Below are 21,641 nucleotides of genomic sequence, written 5' to 3'. Positions count from 1 at the left end.
TGTCCGTTACGCGCGGGTGCCACTGCCCGTGGAATTCGGAAACGGGTCCTGTCATAGTTGCATTTGCTATTATGAAGTTGCAGACACGTGCTAATGATGGTTCTGAAGAGGTCTGCAGCTACTTGTTGGGACATTATAATTTGTGGACCCAAGACCCTAGAGGGACTTTTGGTCGCTCAATGCATCTTAAATGCTGCAGCGTCTGCTGCAGTTACTAAAATTGAAAAAAATGTTAATAGAACAAAAAGATTTGTATGCCAATATATCAATTTTCGTAATACAGTCCTACATTGTACTTGTTGACTAATGCTTTCTCTTCAAGCTGGCAGGTCTCTGCTGTAGAGTTCAGTCAGTTCCTTTATGTTAGGAAAACAGGCAGCACATCTGTGATTTGATGCTGACGCAGCTACCCACCTGAGTCACTAGTTTAGCTGACTGAAAAGAGTCTGAGATTACGAATACGGAATATGTATTCTGTGTTTATTAAAATATCCCTATACCATGTACACATATTACATTATGCATTTAGGTACATGTTCCATCTTGACATTAACGGTAACACAAGAGGTTGGCTGATCAAAAAGCCCGTATGTTAGAGCAGAGTAGACATTTGAGTCTACTTTCTTCATTAGAACATTCAATTAAAAACCTTTAAACTTTAGAACTGCACTGGTCTGCACTACAACATCTTGCTTTGGTACGACTATGGATCACTCAGTGAATGGCTGCTAACATCTGCACTCCATGACTTGAGGGAAAGGACTCACCACATGAAGCTCTCCCCAGGGTTGTAGTCCACGACCTTAGGGTTTTCCAAGAACTGAAATGCTTTGCCAACAGTCTTTGATGTCTTTCCCCCATAGTTCACAGTGACATCCAGCGGGACAGACAGCATGTTTCCAGAATATGGGCCCGTTTTGCACTGAATCTCGCGGGCAAGATTCACTCTGCAAGGCAGGGAAAAACACTGATGAGACACTGAAGTAGAGCAGCGCCTGCACACAGCGAGAAATAATACCTGGCTCTGATGATCAGCACAAGATGTGAAGTCACGCTAGGTTCAAATAAATACACTTTATCTAAATATATCACATCTGATCTGAGTGGAATTAGCAAGGAATCCAGAAACATGAGCTGAACTGGACTGGATGAAGAGCCGCAGTCCCTTACTGTTATTCAGGATTCCACTGTGTTGTGTGTTTAAACCTGAAGGCATTAACAAGCTATAAGCCATGTACATCTGCGAGCTACAGAGCAGGCACCCTCCCATCTCATCAGTATGAAATGCTTTAATTCAGGCTGATATCATCACTAGCGCTTTCCACTCTCCTAAAACTGCTGTAGAGCTGCTATATAAAATAAGCTGACACTGATGGAGAAATGCGTGATGTTTACAGAAGGGTCTTTTCTAGAAGAAGTTCTAGGACAAGAGTAAACCATTTTCTTTCATGATTATGAGCTGATCTACGACAAAATACCAAGAGACAAACCAGACACTAGCTGTTAAGACACGTTGTTTATAATTTAATAATGTGTTAACTTTCTCCATAATCCCTTTTATCAGGAAAGAATGCTGTTATATGTTAGCTGCTAAACAGGTCTTTTATACTAGGTGTTGCAGGCTCACTTAGCAAAGCCTGGAATTACAGCTGACCTGCCACCAGGGGATGCTAAAGGCCTCTAATCACTGTAAATAGACACAGTGGGTGAAGATTAATTAATTGGATAATTGGTGAAGGGTTACAAAACATTCTCACAATTATATGGTTAAAGGCAATTAAAGGAGTTTCTGGTATATAAAGAGCTGTTGATTGTTGGATTTCATATAATCTCGGAAACCGAGAGGATATTTTGGCTGCTACGGTCTTTCACTGCATCCCTTAAGCCACCTGACAGCTGGGGTCTGTCACACTGGGTTTCAACAGGGAGCACGTCAAAAACCAGGGGGGTCTATGCAGCCACATCCCTCACTTTCCGGTCTCTCCTGCAGCACTGCTGCCAGGGCTGGGGAGAACACAGTTCCCCTGACCTAATGGCAAGCTTACTCTGTGCACTCCACGTCGCCCACGGTAATCTTGAGATCCTCTTTGGTGGCTGTGTCCAGGAATTCCCCCGAGATGGTGATTACTGTCCCCCCTGCCATCGGGCCCTTGTTTGGGCTGACCGCTGTTGGTACAGGATCCTGGAAGTGAAGGGCAGAAAATAAACTCTATAACACAAAGCAGGCGCTGGCACCACTGCACACCAACAGCTCCAGCACGACTTGACCATTTTTTAACAGATAATGCATTCCCCGGGTTTATTCGTATGTGCAGATATTAGCCCCATAAGATTTCATTCGTCATTTTCAAGTCCCATCTTCAGAATTTTTTCATTACTGAAGTTAATTCCACAAGAATGTTTTGTGGCACGAAGCAACTCATCCTGCTTTGATAAATTCCAACGAATCTGGGACCAGATAACCACAGTTTTCTTTTCTGAAGCTGCAGTTCACCCTGTTCCTCATGATGTCTTGCGTATGGAACGCACTGGTATGTCTCGGGCAACAAGTGCTGTTCATCGACATCTGCAGCACTGCAGTCAGCTGCAGGCAAACCTTTAATCCAACATCAAATTCTTGGACTCTTATACACGAAGCAGTAATTATGTTTAATTAGGTAGGTAGGGCAGGGCATTCTGTAATGTCATGGGCAAATTTCACCACCTTTAGTGTTCCTGTTAATTAGTAAAGGAATACAGAGCTAATACTACAACACAAAATCTGTCTTGCACAGTGATCTGGCCAAAGGCTCATATCTGCCACAAATCTGAATGTGGACACTGTTTTGAGTAAAAATCCTTTGTGTAAAGGGGTACAGAGCAGGCCCTGGTGGGCTGTTCTTACCCTATAAGTGAACTCTTTCGTAGACGATCCAGTCTTCCCATCGCCCACCTCCACCACCACCTTACCCATCAAGCTTCTGGGGACGGGGCCGATCTCACAGATGACGCTGGGAAGAGAAAGTGGAGTTCAGAGTGGCTCAGCGGACTGAGGGGAGGCGACCCGTAATGGCCACTGTCCAGCAGGGTTTCTAGGTCTCTGTAAAACTCTGCTTCTCAAGAACAAGGCAAGGCAGCACCTTGTCCAGTTAAGCAAACACTGAGTTCAATGAGATAACCTAGGGCTCAGGTGGAAGGAGAACCAGAAGCCTTCTCTCATGGTTTCTCTCTCAGGTTTTAACTGCCTGAGATGACATTACATCAGGGCTGCAGGATTTCCATGTCTCATTAAAGCCTGAAGAGCTGGAAAATGGTGGCAATAATTAATAATAATTCCTTAAACTTCTATAGTGCTTTTATGGACACTCCACTCAAAGAGCTTTACAGGTAATAGGGACTCTCCTCCACCACCACCAATGTGCAGCCCCACCTGGATGATGCAACGGCAGCCATAGTGCTACAGAATGCTCCCCACACACCAGCTCTCAGTGTGACAGAGTGATGAAGCCAGTTCACAGGTGGGGTTAATTAGAAGGCCATGTTTGATAAAGGCCAGGGGGAAATTTGGCCAGGACTCCAGAATTAACACCCCTACTCTTTTCAAGAAACAACCTGGGATTTTTAATGACCACAGAGAGTCGGGCTTTATGTCTCATCCAAAAAACAGCGCCTTTTTAAAGTATAGTGTCCCCATTACCAAACTGGGGCATTAGGACCCACACAGACCGTAGGGTGAGCGCCCCCTACTGGCCCCTCTAATACCTCTTCCACCAGCAACCTTAGTTTTTCCCAGGAGGTCTCCCATCCAGGTACTGAGCAAGTTCACACCTGCTGAGCTTCAGTGGGCTGCCAGACCACAATGGACACCCTTCCCACAACCCACTGCTCTCTTGGTACCATACCTGGTGGACACTGAGTATCGCTCTGGCTCATGTTTGCACTCCACGCCGGCCACCGTGATCCTTCTAATGTCCTCCTTGCGGATCCCCAGGTTGGATCCCTTGATGGTCACTGCAATGCCCCCTTCCAGAGGCCCGTAGTGAGGAATAATCTGGAGCAGAGAGCAGGCTCACATTAGCACAGCCTGAGCGTCACTCTGCAATTCTCCAAGAGACAGCCACACATGGGGCTGTCGCTGAGAATAACACTAAGACCGTTAACCAAGAAAGGAAATGGGCATAGGAAAATCCGTCATAATACACATTATGACATTATGTTACTTCCTCCTTCACTAGTTTCTTCATTGTTCGAGACTTTCCATATTGCTGTGATTCCCAGTCTCTCTGCAACGGTCCCAACTGTAATTTTCTTTGCTCTCATCTTCACAAATGCTTGCTTACCTGTCATAGACAACTCTCTAGTCTTCATCTTGTTTTGAGCCATCTAACTGAAGAGGTAGGCCAACAAAGTAAACCATAGAGGTTGTTCATTCATTGCTCTTTCAGGCTTTCACAATTAGTACAATACAATGGAACAACTGAGCATTCTGATGCGCCTGCCAGCTATTGGTCCTAATACTCACCTGAACACAACAAATGACACCGCTGTAAACATGTATGCAAAATAATACCCCAGAAACAAAAGCTGAAATTCTATACTTTTGGCTCACATTAACCTTTTTATCTAAAATAAAAAATGCTCAGGAAAGAGAAAGCTTTGGCGAGTAAGTCTGAAAATAAAATGAGATACACTTTAGCTCATATTTACATTTTATGTGATGTAAAGAGCCCTGAATTAGGGCATCTGCTAAAATAATGAAAAAGAAGAACAGGAACTTGTAAGCATCCAGCAATATAACATAGCATGTCCCTGACAACCTCACTAACTGAACTGACACCTTCACAGAAACAGAACATTTTCCTGCTTCCTGCGTCCTGGTTTTGGTGATTAGTGCCCAATCAGAATTAGATCAATCAGCTGCCAAGGGACTCTCCAGATCGGACCCTGTGACACTTCGCCGCTCACGAGAAGGGGACAGAGCAAGCCCCGAGTACTCACGTCTGTGATCCGGGGCACAGGGCACTCCTGTATCTCATCTGAGCACAGCTGCTTATAGATGCAGGAACTGGTGGTGCCACACCACACGCAGTTGTACTGCGGGTCTGCGCTCTTACACAGGCTGCAGTCCTCACGGCCAAACGAGCAGTTGTACAGAGTCACTGGGAAGGGAGGGATCGAGAGGTTGTTAGAAAGCAAGCAAAATGACAAGTATTCATTTATCATTTAGCAAAATCCTCAAAGGCACTGAGTAAGTCAACCCAGTGGGCTTCTTCAGAATGAACAGTGAAACCTGAGCCAGAGGGCACAGGTGAAAACTACATGAAAGTGCATTAAAACCGAGAACAGGTGGCTCTTCTTTACGAACAGGCTTGCGTGAGTGCCGCACATGCCATCCAGTTAAGTCTCTGAAGCTGATACCCTGGCTGCTTTCAAGAAAAATCTGAACATGATCCTTGGAGCAATTAGCTACTAAGAACCTACAGTAACTAACGAGATGGGATGAGCCAAATAACCTCCTTTAGTTTGTTCAAGGGGAACTGCAATGCCACTTTTTATATTTTGGGGTTAGAAAGAATCGGCATTGATGAATGCATTTCAAACTGCAATGGAAGCAAAATATTCACAGTTATGTGTAAAACTTCCAATTTACATCACAAAATAGACCAAATTGTCAGGTCTGAGCAGCGCTTCAGAATGAGGCAACCAAATGCCCGGTGAGGTGAAGCGGCCCTATTACATTGTAAACAAGCAGGCTTCTGAATACATCTCTTTTAATCCAACAGAAATATAGCTCTCGAGTTCGAAAAGGTTTTGCCTACAAATACACCTTACTCGTTAACAATTTATGGAGATCACATTGGAGCATTTCTGCAGTGAAATATCTGCTGCACAGCCTGTGCTTATATGCTCGTACATCCATTATGTCAGTCAGTACAGTGACTAGTGAGCAGGAAGGGCCACACAACTACAATTCTTGCGCTCTTGAGAACTCTCGCTCTCGTCCGTGGTGAGACCAGCAGTGTTGCGACAACATAGAAGCCATACAGTACTTTCACAAAGTTCACAATTTTGTGCTTAATTCAGAATTTGTACAATTTTGCGATGCTGTTAATACATTTATTTTGTGACCCAGATATAATAACTGGTCTGAGAAATAGAGACTGCAGTTCCCCTTTGACTGTCTTCTGTTGCAGTTGCCCGTCACTGACTGTGGTGAAGGAAACGCACACAGAAGAAAAATAACATTTTCTGTGCAACTGCTGGCAGAGAAAAGGCTGTCCCCACCCTCCAACAAAACACAGGAGGCAAAACCATTATCAGAGTTGAAGTATGATGATTTTATATGTGTATAATATGTATAACGTAATAGGTTTATTCCATGCTGAAAAGAGAAGAAAGAAAACACAATGTTTCGGCCGTGGAGCCTTCTTCAGGTGTGTGAAGAAGGCTCCACGTTGTGTTTCCTTTCTTCTCTTTTCAGCATGGAAAGAACCTATGACTTGATCCTTTACAGCCTCCGCATGCTGACGCAGCTAGCCACCTGAACTAATATGTATAACTCCATCCTTGCTTTGAGGTACGAATGATAACTGATCACCTGCAGAAGAGCCGACTCACCATTCAGAGTACTGTCAATCCGGTGATTAGTTCCATCTTCTTGTACATAGAACAAGAGATCTACTGTCTGGCCTTTGTCGTAGGAGAACTACACAGAACAACAAGGGCAAAGTGTTTGTTACATTGTTAAATATGCATTACTACTTGTATATTTTGTAAAGTTCTGTCAGAAACACAGCACAGAATTTTTCTCTAAATGCAGTTACCGACCATAATATAATCTGCAATATCTGAAAATGAAGAATTAAACTTTTGATTTTGACACTCTTTGTTTTGAGCTTCAGCTTAGTTACCATGTAAGCATTCAGACTGGCAAATGTTTGTCTTATTGTGAGGTTCGATGTTCCATTTTCGAACCTGTAAAAACGGGCCTGGATTAACTGGTCAGCTCAGTTGAAGGCATGTGGGAAATGGTACCACCTGAAGCCACAGGAGGGTGCGACAACAGCAGATGAATATTCCACATATCATGAACAACAACAGGAGGAATCGTGATCTTTGCCTATGGCAGGAGTATCACCAGACTGGGAATTACTCTTTCGGAATGATCAAGGAGCTCAGTTGGCGCCACAGTGAACCCAGCTGGTGCCACAACTCCGTGTGGCAGCTAAGGACGATCTGCATGGCATCACTCGAACCCGCGCCGCTCCCTCTGCTGGTGCCGGGACAGCCCTGCTCTTTGCAGCTGTGTTACTTGTGTGACAAAGAGCAGCATTACAGCTCAATCACCACAAACCCTCCCACTGTCGGGCCTGCCCAGTGGCTCAGTGCAGCTCCAGCTCTGTGATCAGGGTTCGAGCCTGGGTCACGTCGCTAACGATGCACAAAGCGGCACGCCACTGTTGGCTGAGCACTGCCGAGAGTAGGGTGGGAAGAAGAGTCGGCCAGAACGGTCTCAGCTCGAGGTGCCACAGCGCCCCCCCTGTGGCCACCTGGGTGACTGCAGGCGTGCAGTGCTGTGGGTGAGGAACACGTCTCTCCTCCAGGCAGTAGTGATTCTCCAGTACGGGGGGTTTCCAGCCCGTGACATGTTAAAAAAAAAATGAGGGAGTGAGGACAGGCGGGCCGGAGAAGTCTCTTCCTCTTTCGCCCCTCTGTGTGGCCGTGGGGATCTCAGCCGGGTGTCAAGGCGTGAAAAAAAACACGCAGCTGGCGATGCCAAATCAGGGGGATATGATGAAAATAAGGGGCGATTCTAAACTACAACAATGCTAGTGGTTAAAAGACCAGCTCCATCTTCAAGGGACCAGGGTTCGAAACCTGCCTGAGCCCTCCTGCTGAGTCCTTGGTTTGAAAGCTCAGCACACGGACAGCCAGGTCTGAAGAGACAGGGCTCAGTCCCAGTAATGTGAAGTGAAGTGAGAGGCACAGCCTGGAATGGAGCCAGCAGTCACAACGCCTGAGGCCTCACTGTAATTTCTTGTGAACTTCTCCCAAGCCCTGAAGTGGTTTCACAAACAGCTGTATAATCACATCACCTGTCAGAAAGAGATTCCAGTGCAAGACCAGGCCAGGAGCCTGAGGCTGACACGCTGGCAGGTTTCACAATACATGTGGAAGAAAAAAAACACCCTGATCTGAGAAAGCCAGCTCCTCCGGAATCAGCACCCCTATTCTTGCCGATTTAACGGCATCGGATTTTAAATGTTACAACTAAGCAAGATCGAGTTTTAACATGTCCAGCACAAAGCTGGCACCACAGTGTCCTGTATTGCAACACTGCCGGGTTGGTGAACTTGAGCTCCCTCCATCTGGGTGTTGATTTAGACTGCCTAGATTCAAATGCAATAGAACTAACTTATCTTTTATTCTCACAGCTATTAATTCTGATCATTTTCTGCTTACATTTTCTGCTAATTTTGACAGCTGACTAAATATTTGACTTCAATTTTTATATATACACTGTATAAAATATATTTATATATTTTTCTTTCTCATCATACAGGTATGCCTCTTATTAGTTAATGGGGTCATACTGCGTTAAATGCATTGTGTATTAAGTTGTGTCTTTTACCTGCTGGCAAAGTAAATTTCCCCAGCTGGGACAATAATGTAAGGTCTGACATTTTGAGTCCAGAGTGTCAGCTTCCTGGTTCACCTACACCACCTACATGAGCTGACGTGATGTTGCCTTTCTGTAACATCTGGGCCCAGGCCTGCTGGCACCCCAAGACTGAATAATTCCGGGCGATCATTACAATAAACGTGACATACACATTTAATTAATTCAGAAATGTGCAACTGGTTCTTCTACCTAAAAGCAATTTACACATGTACCCACAGTTATGGCAGTGCATTTCACTGAAGCAATCCGAGTGGAGTACCACACAAGTACCTCACAGCAATGTTTCACTTTACATTCGCACCCACATGCTGATGTAAAGAACACAATAATGACCTTAAATCCAGGAAATCTGAAGCTTGAACCTCCTGTAGATGTGACGTCCTCTTCACCCTCCATTAACTCTGTGCCAATCTTAAATTTCTTACCCTAAAGAAGAACAAAACAAATCTGGTATTTAAAGGAGCTTACCATGTAATGCAAAGAGAACAATATTATGTTATTAAGTATTAATAATATTAAGTTCCAATAAATACAGTAAAAACACTATTCTTAAATGGTTCCTTTCATGTGTTCAAAGCCTCTTAGAAATATTTATGGTTCTGTCAAGATGACAGAAGTGGAACACACACACACCTTACACATAGTATTACTCACAGTAATTACAGCGTGTGAAGTATTAGAGTAAATACAGGTGCATGTTAACCTAGTCATGTACCGCCTGTATCACAAGGAATGTCAAAACAAGATAAAGCTGATTTGTATTAACAGCTGCAGCAAGCTATTTCCTCCTGCACAGAGTTCAGTGTAGAAGTAATCTACCGCAAAGAACAGGACAAAATCCCTCTAGTGTTAAAGAAACCTCCAACACACTTCACATGAACCCAGATTGAATATACGTGTTGGAAATCCCTTGCAGTCAGCGTGTTCAGCTGCTCTTCTAGTTTAAGACAATGATGCAATGTGACTGGGAGGTTCAGCGCCATTCGTTTTAAGTCAATTGTCAAGAACTGCAGAAGTCTTTACAGCTGGACCATGACCCAGCGCTGCCAGTATGGGCACGAGTGGGGTTTTGCAAAGTTCTGCTAAGGTTTAAAGCCAAAACAATATCATCAAGTAGAATATGGCCCTAGTGAAGAGACTATGTAGTCTTTCAATTCATGATTCAGGGTGACTGATGAAGTAGAGGCCAGTGATTACATTCCTAATTAAAAACCAAACCCTTTTAAATAGAGCATCTCTGTCATCATGAGTAACGCTCAGTTTTCAGGCCCTGCTTTGTGGTGAATTCAGCGTCGGCTCAAAGAAAGTGCATGTGGCTCTCCGGCCCGAGAGCGAACCCAACACCGCGTCTAATTAGCGAGACAGCTATGAAGCCTGCATTTCTCAACCACTGAGGACAGCCCTGCACAGCCTCTTACATAAATAGTATCACCCACATGACCACCACCGCAATATAACAAAACTAATTAAAAACAGCAATAATACAGACCTGTGCCAGAGTACCAGCTGGCAGATTATTTTATTTAGGTTATTTTTTTTCCTTTAAAAAAAGAATAATTAGTTATCAAAGTGCTTGTCTCCTTACCTGCTCAATGTCCAGATTACGGCCCTCAAAAGTGATGGGGGTCTTATGTCCTACAGGTATCTGCTGAGGATGTGGATTCTCAAACTGTGGACAATTTTCTCCCTTTGCCAGAAAACAGATATAAAAAAATGAAAGGATGTTCATGTTTTCATTCACCTTTAACCCTTTCATCACCACCCACTTTTCCCACCTGCCTCTGGAGTCTGTAGCACTGGCCTCCATGTGCTGACAACCTGTTGTCAAAGGTCTCTCTATTTTGCCTTCTGAACACAGGAGGAAAATAACTTTACTCAACCAAGCCAAACATTTTCTTTACATTGTAAGCATCAGGAATCAATACCCATGCTCCCCCAGAGAGTGCCACATAATAGCTTTGTTAAACAGACGACAAATAAGGACTAAAATATAATTTCTATCATTATCTAGTTGATCATTTCAGTTGTGTTTTTCTTATACAACATGCCAATAATCTTTACCAAGGCACTGAAACGAGGAGTGGGGAAAAAGCAAGCTCAGAAGTTTTAAAGTAAAATACATTAAACAATAAAATCTTAAGACTCAATTATGAAAATGACAATCTTTAATAGAAGGTAGCCTGAAACATTACTGAACATACATTGGTAGGTTATCATGCTGATTAACACTTATTAACAGGGTTGATCAGCAAGGGGCCTGCTGTGAGAGTCACAGGTTAGTAGAATGTGGCCACTGCTGCAAGTTAATGCAAGCTGCCTATTTGGATCCACATGCTGTCTTATTGGATCCACATGCTGTCTTATGTGCCTGGTCACTGGTCACTGGTCACTGGTCTCTGAGCCCTGCTTGTCACACATCCTCCCAGCTCGACCCAGAAATGTTCAATGGGACTCGTATCCAGATAGTGGGTTATCCACAGTATAACTGTCACTTTCCCCTCGTGAAGGAAAGCTGCTGTTACACAAGCAGCATGAAGGATGTGTGCTGTGCTGCTGGAATGTTGTCATGTCGGTTGAGCCCACAGGAAGGACAGGAAGTGAGGTCAATGCAGCAGCATGCAGTTAGGTTCCCATCAACCACTGCATGTGGAGCTCTGCAAGTAGACAATCCTGCCCGGACTATCATACCCTGACATTTTCGATTTTCAATTTAACATATCAACCTTACCTCATCGCCTGTGCCACTCTCCCTAACAACCTCATCTGTTGTTTATTCTACCAGCACTAACGATCACGAACGATCGACTAATTAAAATGACATCAGTAACATAGAATCAACAATTAAAGCCATTCTTATGAGCTGATGCCCCTGTTAGGAAGGAGGCCATGTAGCCCACCCAGCCCATGTGACAGTAGCTAATTTACCTAAAGCCCTCATCCAGACATTTCTTTAGAGAAGCTTGGGTAGAGGCTGTGAGGACACAACTGTGCCACTTGTTCAGGACTCTGCTCTTACCTGTGTGTTCCTGATGATGTTCATGTCGGCAGAGGTGTCATCGCTCTCGCTGCAGGTGTGCGTCCCTGTGTTCCACTGACAGTTCCACGAGCTGGTTACACATGACATGCACCTGAGGTGTGCAAACAGAGAAAAGACACGTGACCTCTTGACACCTGGACAGCGTACCGCCACAGAGACGTTCTACAAACTCCTTGCACTTTCCCAATCAATGCTGCCCCACAACAACACCATTTCAGTGATCACTGTCTGTGTCGACCTGACAAAAACACACACACATCTGGTTCTTTGTTCCAGGGCTTGAAAAGGGCAAGTTTCCTGAAAACCCGTCCTTGTGTGTTCAGAGCTGTGCCCTTCTCTCACCGTCCCCGAACCCAGTAACACGCACGACAGCTCTGGTGAAGCAGCTGCTCGCGGGGGATCCGCCCAGAGCCACCGCAGACGGGGCTCGGCGGGCCCTGAGGAGACACTCACGGTGTGTTTCGGTCCTTCTTCATCGCCGCGCTGCAGTCGTAGAACTTGTACTTCCTGGCGGCGATCTGGACGGACCCGTTTACAGAGATCAGGGTCACATTCAGTGCAACAAAATCTGAAAACAGAAAAAAATGGCCCGCCTGAATAAAAGCACGCAGAGTGGGGGGACTGTGCCGTCTCCGCCGTCCCGGCACCTCCCTTCTGCAACAGCCTCCCTGAGCATCTCAGACAAGCAGCTGCAGCTGAGACCTTCAATACATCTTAAAAGTTCCTTACCTCCCCTTTAATTTTTTTTTTAATGAGAAGCACATTGTGATTAATGGTAATGATGTGCTATATAAGTTAAATGTATTATTATTTATTATTAAAAATAAATGAGCTGATTAAGAATTAAAGGCACTGAACAACACACGTTTATGAGCTAATAAGTTACCTGGTCTTTTACTGTGCTAGCATAAAACCTTTACTTTAGACTTGGCACTGGTAATTAAAGCACGCACACCACCCCTATATGTGATCAAACCAATTTGTCTACAGTACCTGTGAGCACAACCATTGTTGCACTGCAGTCTTTGCAATTTTAAAAGGTCCAGTACAAGAAGGTCAGTACCAACAATTATTTCTAATTAATCCCAGCAAGCACATAGAAGGAAAGGTCAGGTTTTGCACCAGTGCTAGATTTCGTCTAGAATAGATTACTGGGTGCAGGCAGACCAGCTGGGTGTCAGCTTTATGCGGTGAGGCAATCAGTCAGGAGTGTATCTTACGTTTAAATGGTTTGAAATTCCCATTGTTGCCAGACAAGGCCAGTACAAAGCCAAGTCAATCCACAGATGTGCAGAGCCTGTATTCTGTCTGTATTCTGGCCCCCCGGTGTGCAGTAGCAGTGAGCTGAGGACGGGAGAGATTACCTTGGTTTCCAGGAGTTGGAGGGATGAGGGAGGGCTCAGGGAGAGAGCAGACAATCTGGTCATTTTCGTACTTAGCTACACTGTTAGACACCCCAAAATTACACTTCAGCTCGTCACTGTCCTTAATGGCAGGGAGAGGAGAAAGAGTAAGGTGCACCTGGCAATGAAATGAAACAGAAGCTTTACTTGCACATGCAACATATCGGTAAATACACATCATTACGGGTAAGGGCCACACACAGTCTTGTTTGAAAATTTTGAAAAGGGGTTCGAGGGAAGAGCTTTGTACATTCCACACTGAGAAGTAGAGAGAAAAGACGTTTCGGCCGTGGAGCCTTTGTGCTCACACAGATAAGTTGCTTTACAGGAAGGACGTCCTAGTAAACGGAGGAGCACAGTTCAGGGAACACAAGAGGAAAAAGGACTCAATCACAAAACGCAGACTGCAGGCAAGCTCTGAGCCAGCCACACCTGAGATCATCTGGCTGGGAGTGCTACAAAGCACCTAACACATCAAACATTCCACTTTCTCAAACACAAATTCATACAAAAATACTTTATTTGATCTTTACTGCTACCAAAACAGAAAAATGAGTCTCACTGACAATGAAAGGCACCCTTGTTGCTCTGAACCTTTAAACATTAAAAAAGAAACATTTAAGACAGTTCACTGCTACTCATCCTGTATTCTTCTCATTAGGAGCTCTAATGAGCTTCTAACCATACTGGTAATTCATGTTTAAGGAGGCATTCCCATAAGTTCCCAGTCCCAGTGACAGAGCTCTTACATTCCCTGTCTTCCTGCGGCTGAGGTTGGGTGGGTTGAAGTCTGTGATCTGGACACATGTCCCACTGGGGCTCCAGATCCAGTGGTTGGCCTCCTGGGCTCTGCTGCACTCTGCCTTCCTGGTGCATCTGCAGGGAGAGAGTCTGCTGGTCAGCCTGAACTACACAACAGGCATCACCAACAGTGTAGATCAACTACTGCCTGTACTGTACAACCGGCATCACCAACAGTCTAGATCACCTACTGCCTGTACTGCACAATCGGCATCACCAACAGTCTAGATCACCTACTGCCTGTACTGCACAATCGGCATCACCAACAGTCTAGATCACCTACTGCCTGTACTGCACAATCGGCATCACCAACAGTCTAGATCACCTACAGCCTGTACTGCACAATCGGCATCACAAACAGTGTAGATCAGCAATTCTCAAACTGTGGTATGCTTACGGCGCACCCCCAGGTGGTACGCCAAATGACCCTAGAAATTTGCTGTGTGCACTAAAAAATCAGGAATTAAAAATTGATAAATTAAAAATAATGTAAATTTTTCATCTTTAATTTACTTAATCGGTTTCAGAAAGCTTGAGACAGATTTTCATATTTTCTATTTTAATAAAATGAGTTTGTGTGTCAAATATGCAGCCTACGTACTTAGCTACGTCGATACAGCACGCGCTAATACTTGAGTGTTCATACTCCTCTGGAGCTTTCAGAGACACAGCTTAGCGCCACATTCACCAACAGAACAAGTGATCGAAAATGAATACCTCGCAAAAATCAAGAATCATCTCATGGCTGAAAGGAACAGACGCCAAGAGTACCGACGCCAGCTCCGATAGATCACGCACACCCGTTGAGGACGAGGAGGATTATACATCGGCCACTAGGGTTACCATATTTGAACATCAAAAAAAGAGGACACCCTGAGGAACTTTCCTATTGCCTTATCTGGGAAGGGGGTGAGGATGGAGAGGGTTTTCAAAATATCCCACTCTTTATGTTCATTGGTAAAGTAACTGTGATGATGTTTAACTGTGTGAAATCCATAAATCCCCTCGGGTGCAATAACAGTATCCTCCGTTTTGCTGCCAGATTTTACAAAAGAATCTGGCAATTTGGTTGACGAACTCTCTCCTAGAATTGCCTATTGGTGTTTGTCTGAGTCAACGTGAGCTTGCCACGGTCAAGTACACCTTCATTTGCCACGGAGACAAAAGTATCAGGCTTCCACACCAAACGTTCAGCTTCCCAGTCTTCTCTGCCACTTCAAAAACACGGAAATTTATTTTATAGTTCAGCATGTGAATTCACACTTACGCATTGGCATGGTGTTTGAGGGTAAGAAAACAAGAAACAAAACTGGGAGCCTTTCGAGGGAATGCTTCTGCACTGCACAGACTGAGTAAAGACACTGATATTCCATCATCAACAGTCTACTGTATCTACAGTCTATACTGTACAATAAGCATCATCAGCAGTCTAACTTACCTAAAGACCAAGCACACATACAGTAAATATAAAAAGAAACCTTGCATTGAAGAAGGGCTAATACTCCAAGAGAGCTGTTTGTTAGGGTATGTCTCAGACCAGTACAGGTAAAAATTAGGGACAGATCCTTGGAAACAGAGGTCCACCACACACGCACACAAGATAAAGGGGTCAAGATCACTGACCACACACCAGATCCACTGTCCAGCACCCATCTGAGTCTCACTGTTTGCAGAGATCAGCTACGCCCACCCCGTCCTATCTGTCCTGCAGGCTGGACTCACCTCCCCTCCATCACACACCAGCCACAGTACGGGTCCTTCGGTGCCACACAGGCCTGGCAGCTCTTTCTCTGGTGGCACTGCTGCACGGGCAATCGAGTGATCTGCAACACAGCACAGCCCCGGCCGGGGAAGAAGATGAGCCCGGAGGCCTGAGCACCTTCAGCACTCAAGGGGCTAAAATACGCCGCGGCGCTTTGCTGAAGAATGGGAGGAAGGACTACTCTCAGGATATTCTGAGGTCCTCTGTAACATTCAATCAAGAAATTACAGCTGAAGACTTGGCCATGACAAGATTATGCCATGTGGATTTTGCAATGTAAGAGTTTTGGGGTGAGATTTTCCAGCTGTGAAAGAGAAACGTTACCTTTTTCTCTGTGGTGACGTAAATGTGTCTCCAGCTCTTGGCAAAGAAGAGGTTCTTGTTCACTCTGGTGTTCCCCACAGTTATGTTCTCGTACCGCTTACTGACGTTGGCCAGATGCACCTGCAGCACAGGGAGGAAGGAGTTACAGAGCCTGTCCTTGCTACAGCGCAGAGAATGGTCTGTGGTTTGGGTCGAAACTCAGCTTTCATGTTCATGTTAGAGACAGAGGACAGATCAGCTGTCATGTGGAACTGAGGAATCCCCACTGAGCTGATTAAAAGTCTTGTTTAATAAACCTATGTCTAAACAACACAGAACTGCACGGTGAGTTCTTGTCTCCCTGTAACAGGATCAAGATCCATTATTCCTGCAGATGAACGGGTCACCGTCTAGGCTTTGCCATGAGGTGGACGTCACCATCCCACTGGGAGATACGGGCTGTATCTGCAGCAGCAGAAGGAAGTGGAGTTCATTGTCCAGGTCCTGGGTATCCAGAGAGATCCATTCACAGCGATCACCGTGTCACACTAAACCACAGGGAGCTGGCAGGAGTTCAAGGTGCCGGCCTGTCTTGTTCATGGTGTGGACCCCTGTTGAGAGCTCACATGCTCTCAGCACGTTTCTCACCTTGCAAATCATCCCAGCGCTGGTGCCCAGGAAGGCGATGGAGTGGCCATTCTCCACGGACACAGCCACTGCGGTCAGCTGGTCCTTGCTGTGGAAAACAGCCTCTGAGGAAACTGCGAAAGCAGGCATGCCAGCCAGCGGAGAGGGCAGGAAGTCGGCACCACAAGGGTAGGAATCTATCGGGACTTTCTGATGGGCACAAAAGTCAGAGTCAGAGTCAACACAGAGGCAGATGACACACTGTGAAGTCTTTACAGCCACTGGTTTTGAAACCCTTTCAATCGGCAGGAAATGGGTTATTTATATCAACAAATGTCTCTGATTTTGTGTCTTCATGGGCAGCACCTGTCTTAAAATGAGCCTGAAAACAATGTATTGATGATACCATCTCCAGTAGTACAAGAGAATAAAAACTGAAAAGTCAAGCACTTATTTGAGAGCTCCAACAATGTTTTTAACAAGTGTGCAAACTGTGGAATATTAATACCGATGCATTCTAACTTAATTTACATGCTACAGCACATCACTCTGCAACTGAACGACAATCTATCCAACCTCTCTATAAAACAACACGTGATGAAAATGTCTACCTTGCCTTCTCTTCTGTACTGCAATTCCAGGTTTTTTCTGTGCAAGTTTGCTGTCCAACAGCAAGGTTAAACACACCTGTATGAGTGTGAATTGTGGTTGTGATCCAAAAAGATTATATACATGTTGGTTATAAACATAGGTGGCCTAATCCAGCTGAGCAAACTGACCACTGTTAAGCAAATTGAATGGACATACAGGTGACAGAACTATCATCAGTGAAGCTGACCAGACTACACACTCTAACCAAGCACCTCATATCCTCTGCTGAGCACTGGTGACGTCAGTGTCCCCTGGTGTTACTGTCTGTGATGCACATGGCTTCACCTGTGTTTCCAATATTTCACTGCTCCACTGAGCCATTGTTTCCAGTACTGTGCAACGTATACAGTATGTAGGAGAAAAACATAACTTAAAAAGTTACTTACATTACCCGAAGTACAGTGTAGAGCCTCTGAATATGGGGTGTAAACAGCTTGCTCCCCATTAATATTGCCTCCTTCAGAGTAACAAGAGCTGATGATCTGTGCCAGTTTGGCATTGATGGCCTTCAGCGGGTACATGCAGAGGGCAGAGCTCTGCTGTTTAGAGTCCGAATCGGTGCTCATGACCACAAACAGCACCTTGTCCTGGGCCGTCACACGGCCATTCCTGCTGGACTGGCTCATGATGCTGGCCAGCTGCTCCCCAGGGGAAGTGATGTAGGCAGCCTGCACCTTGCTATACTGGTTCAGAGCAGTGCCCGCCTCGCTGCAGTTCAGCTGGAGCTCCGTGTAGGAGTAGTAATGGCTGTCATTCTCACACAGCCGCGAGATAAAGGTGTAGTTCTTATCGTTCTTGCCATTTGTGCGAGAGAACAGGAAGTAGACAAATCCCTCGTCCTTGAAGGCGTAGCGGAAGTCGTGTTTGTACTTTAGGACATAGGAGCTCGTCTGCACAGGGGCCTCAACTAAATTTTCAAAAACCACCCAATCCCTGTAATTCTTAAGAATCCGGGTGCTGATTAACTTGGAATTATCGTGGCTCCCATCATAGCTCTTCCCAACTAAGAAGACAGTCAGGTTTTCCTCCTCCTTCATCAGAGTGGACATCACTCCCACCACTGACACCGTCTCATCAGCGCTCACCACGAAAGCCCTTTCCCCTTTGTCCTCACTGTAGTAAATCACGTCCTCGATGTTGGAGAGGTTCAGCAGGGAGCAGATCCCCCTGAAGAGACTCCCGCACACTATCAGGGAGCCGTTGCTCTCGTGCACCAGCAGCAGCTTGTTGGTGTTGTTTGTGGGCTTGGCGTCACACGCCCTTGTGATGGGGGGGATACAGGAAGGGTTGTCGTCCTTTGGGCCCGTTTCCCTGTACTTCTCTTTCTGGAGGACGGAGTTTAACTGGTAGATCCCATTGACTGCACCCAGATACACGCGTCCTGTGCGTGGGTCCTGCACGACGTTGTTGATGATCTCCTTCTCCGTGGCGAAGTGCTCGTTTGGTTCTGCCACAGAGCAGCCCAGGCAGAAACCCAGCAGCAGGCAGAGAGCTCCAGGCCAGCACCCCATTTCTACAGCAAAAGAGCACAGAGATTTTTTTTAGAACTGTATCTTCGTCTTGCACCTTTCTGTTCCTTGTTTGCCAACTTCTTCAGACAAGAAATGAACAGAAAGTAGTTTTGTCCTACACACAAGTTAGTGTGTGCGAGTTCCGATATACAGGCAGCATATAATTTAGTCACTCTTAATGTGCACCTTTTACACTCAACATGCCTCAAAAATATATACCATTTCCTGATTAAGGACAAATTATTTCTCATTTTAAAACGGGTGGCTGCAGTCAGCAAAAGTCCCCTTGACGGAGTGCTGGAGATGACGCACTACAAGTGCCCGGTTGCATGCTGGGATGAGTAGCATGACTTGGGTGACACACAGACGGTTGTCTTCCCACGTGTTGTGCTTACTAAATAAAAGGTCTTCATTTTCTGAGTCAGTAACATGTTTAAATTGTTTAAAATCAACAATAAAATAAACAGAACTCCAAAAGCAAGCAACTGTGTGTTAAAATCCTAAACTTTAACACAAAAAAAATGAAAATAAAACATTGCCTAACAAAACAAAACTGTCAGCCTTAACATTTAATAAATACAATTCTGAAGTAAACCACTCAATTATCAGCTAAAAGCCTAAAGAAAAAGCATTGCAATGTTACTAATAAGAATTTAAAATAAACGTATGAACGGAGATAAAAAGGAGGACAGGAGCTTGTTGGTAAGTTCAGAAGTGTCTGTGGGCACACGACCCCTGCATTTTCCACACCGTTTGCCACCCACCACGATCAACAGTCTCCCTGTTAGCTTTCACACTGATAAACATTACCACACAATGAATTTAAGTACTTTTACAGAACAATTTAAGTACAGTTACAGAAAAATCTTGGGTGAATCAATGTGTATGTGGTTTTATTGGGTAGTTTAATACTCTGGTAGGAAGTGGACCCAGAACCCACCCCCTCATTTATAGACAATCCTGTGGGGAAGTGGATTTTATTTACGGTTTTTGGAATTACACTACTTTTTTCAGGAACACATCTCCCGGGGGAAACTGAGAACTACACATACAATAAAAGCAAAACGTCTTTAAAAGCACCTGATATTTATCTAGTAACCGCCTGGTTACTGTTTGACATCATCACAGAAAGGTACTCCGTTTGCACACCCATCTCGACAAACACCTGAATTTTTTTCAGCACCAAGTTCACCTTCCAATCCCCGTTTCCAGAACTGCAAGACGAGCAACCTTTTTACGGTAGTACTTGACAGAGTACTTCAAGCACACACACTCAATAAAATATCTGGAATGTAAACAATTCCACAATATAAAAAGTATTTAAAGACTCTACACTTGATTTTTTTTTTCCCAGCTAGTTTTAAACCGGGGTCTAAGCGCTATCTCCATTTCAAGGCAAGGCAGATCACCACTTTTTTTTTTTTGCTGGCGTCACCACTAGAACAAGCTATACTTGTTGCCGTTTAAGAGCTAAGGGAGCGTTCAGTCTCTTTGGGTTGGATATGTCTCCTCTCTCTCGCTTACTGGCCTTTTCTGAAGTTACCGAAATGGACACGGCTACTCACTTTTCTGCTCATTTGAAATCCCTCCGTGCCTCTGGGATAACTGCTCGAGCTAGGCACATCTTTCCAGACGCGGGTTAATAATTAGGTTTTTAAGTACCGGTTGCTATGCGCCGCAGGTGACAGGCTTTTCAAAATCCAGCTTTATTAAAAATGTGGGTGCCGCCTTCGCCTTCGTGTGATGTCGCTAAGCACACCTCTTGGAGAGGGGGGGGGTAACCCAGGGGCATTTTCCGAAGGGAGTGGAGGTGGTGGCGGTGGGGGCTGGTTTTCCCCAACTCCTTTTTTTTTCCCGGAGGGGTGGGGGAAGGGATTTTGGTTCAAGTCGGCAAATGAATTAAAAACTTCGTCAAAAAGTATTTCGACACACTTGAGCGCTTTTTATCGGCTTGTTAAAGTTACACTTGTCACATTGGAAAAGAGCGACGTGGAATTTACTCGGCGAAACGAAACTATTCCCACGGTTTCGAGAGTATCATTAGAGGAACATAGGTGTGAGGACCTTTGACCCTGTTCTGTCAACAGTACCTCTCTTCAGTGGTTACTGATTAAAGGCACTGGCGTTTGCCTCCTTTGAATATCGCAAATTCCTCTCATTAACCATTACATACCACTGTTATGACTGCGGAAATACAGCATTTCATTATGAAGTGCTTGATTCATAATAATTCAGTTCTCCACACAACTAAACAACGTTACAATAGTGCCAAATAAAAGTCACCTTGAGAAAAAGGAGATTCTTATTTCACGTAAACTGAAACAGTGGAGTTGTGTCTTACGGGCCTAATCTTTATTCGAATAATAATGGAATTAAAAATAAACCAACCAAACCATAAAACGTGCGTTGTGCGTCAGTGAAACATGTTGATGCCTGTCTTTTATATATATATATTTTAAACATTACATGAATTATGTTGAAAGAACTGTACAAACCCTCATGCACCTAAAACAAATTTCTTGCTGGGTTAATGTTTAAATTGAAACTCATTTATGCTTGACACAGGTATGCGGGTCAGGCAATCTGCTTTTAAGCGGCTGGCATACTTCCTCTACAGATATTCAACAAGAGTTGCAGACGGATTAGCACGAGCATGATCGGAACAAAAAAGCACGTCCACTCTCCCCCCCCCCCCGTTCGGCTTTCACAGTGGATCCTACAAAGTGATCCGAAAAGCCCCCTTCTGCGCTCCCCTTTGCCGCTTCTCTGCCCTTCAAAAAAAGCCGGAGCCGGGTGCGAGGGCGACATGCCCCAAAACAGCCGGCCTTGGTAACGCGGCCTTCAGGCTGAGCCCTCGACAGGCAGCCAAGCTCTCCTCACGGCC

The 21,641-nt window shown here is 45.0% G+C and overlaps 1 protein-coding gene across 2 annotated transcripts in view; it reads right to left on the bottom strand.

Annotated features, from left to right (window-relative positions):
• The window catches only part of plxnb2b (plexin b2b), a 112,118-nt gene that overhangs the window by 20,849 nt on the left and 69,628 nt on the right, over positions 1 to 21,641 (bottom strand). For both annotated transcript variants that reach the window (XM_088924302.1, XM_088924301.1), the window contains exons 2-17: positions 17,633 to 18,759; positions 16,617 to 16,805; positions 15,990 to 16,109; positions 15,626 to 15,726; positions 13,852 to 13,978; positions 13,064 to 13,220; positions 12,153 to 12,267; positions 11,679 to 11,790; positions 10,248 to 10,349; positions 8,996 to 9,088; positions 6,598 to 6,685; positions 4,978 to 5,138; positions 3,882 to 4,030; positions 2,885 to 2,990; positions 2,046 to 2,182; positions 768 to 947 (exon numbers count right to left, since the gene is read on the bottom strand). In XM_088924302.1, the coding sequence (XP_088780428.1) occupies positions 768 to 947; positions 2,046 to 2,182; positions 2,885 to 2,990; positions 3,882 to 4,030; positions 4,978 to 5,138; positions 6,598 to 6,685; positions 8,996 to 9,088; positions 10,248 to 10,349; positions 11,679 to 11,790; positions 12,153 to 12,267; positions 13,064 to 13,220; positions 13,852 to 13,978; positions 15,626 to 15,726; positions 15,990 to 16,109; positions 16,617 to 16,805; positions 17,633 to 18,757 (3,062 nt within the window). In that variant the 5' untranslated portion in view covers positions 18,758 to 18,759. The remainder of the gene's footprint in view (positions 1 to 767; positions 948 to 2,045; positions 2,183 to 2,884; positions 2,991 to 3,881; positions 4,031 to 4,977; positions 5,139 to 6,597; positions 6,686 to 8,995; positions 9,089 to 10,247; positions 10,350 to 11,678; positions 11,791 to 12,152; positions 12,268 to 13,063; positions 13,221 to 13,851; positions 13,979 to 15,625; positions 15,727 to 15,989; positions 16,110 to 16,616; positions 16,806 to 17,632; positions 18,760 to 21,641) is intronic.

The sequence above is a fragment of the Atractosteus spatula genome, chromosome 8 (genome assembly GCF_055471065.1).
Source record: "Atractosteus spatula isolate fAtrSpa1 chromosome 8, fAtrSpa1.hap1, whole genome shotgun sequence".
Taxonomy (NCBI): Eukaryota; Metazoa; Chordata; class Actinopteri; order Semionotiformes; family Lepisosteidae; genus Atractosteus; species Atractosteus spatula.
The sequence above is the reverse complement of the archived record's forward strand: the minus strand, read 5'-3'. Positions and strand labels throughout refer to the sequence as shown.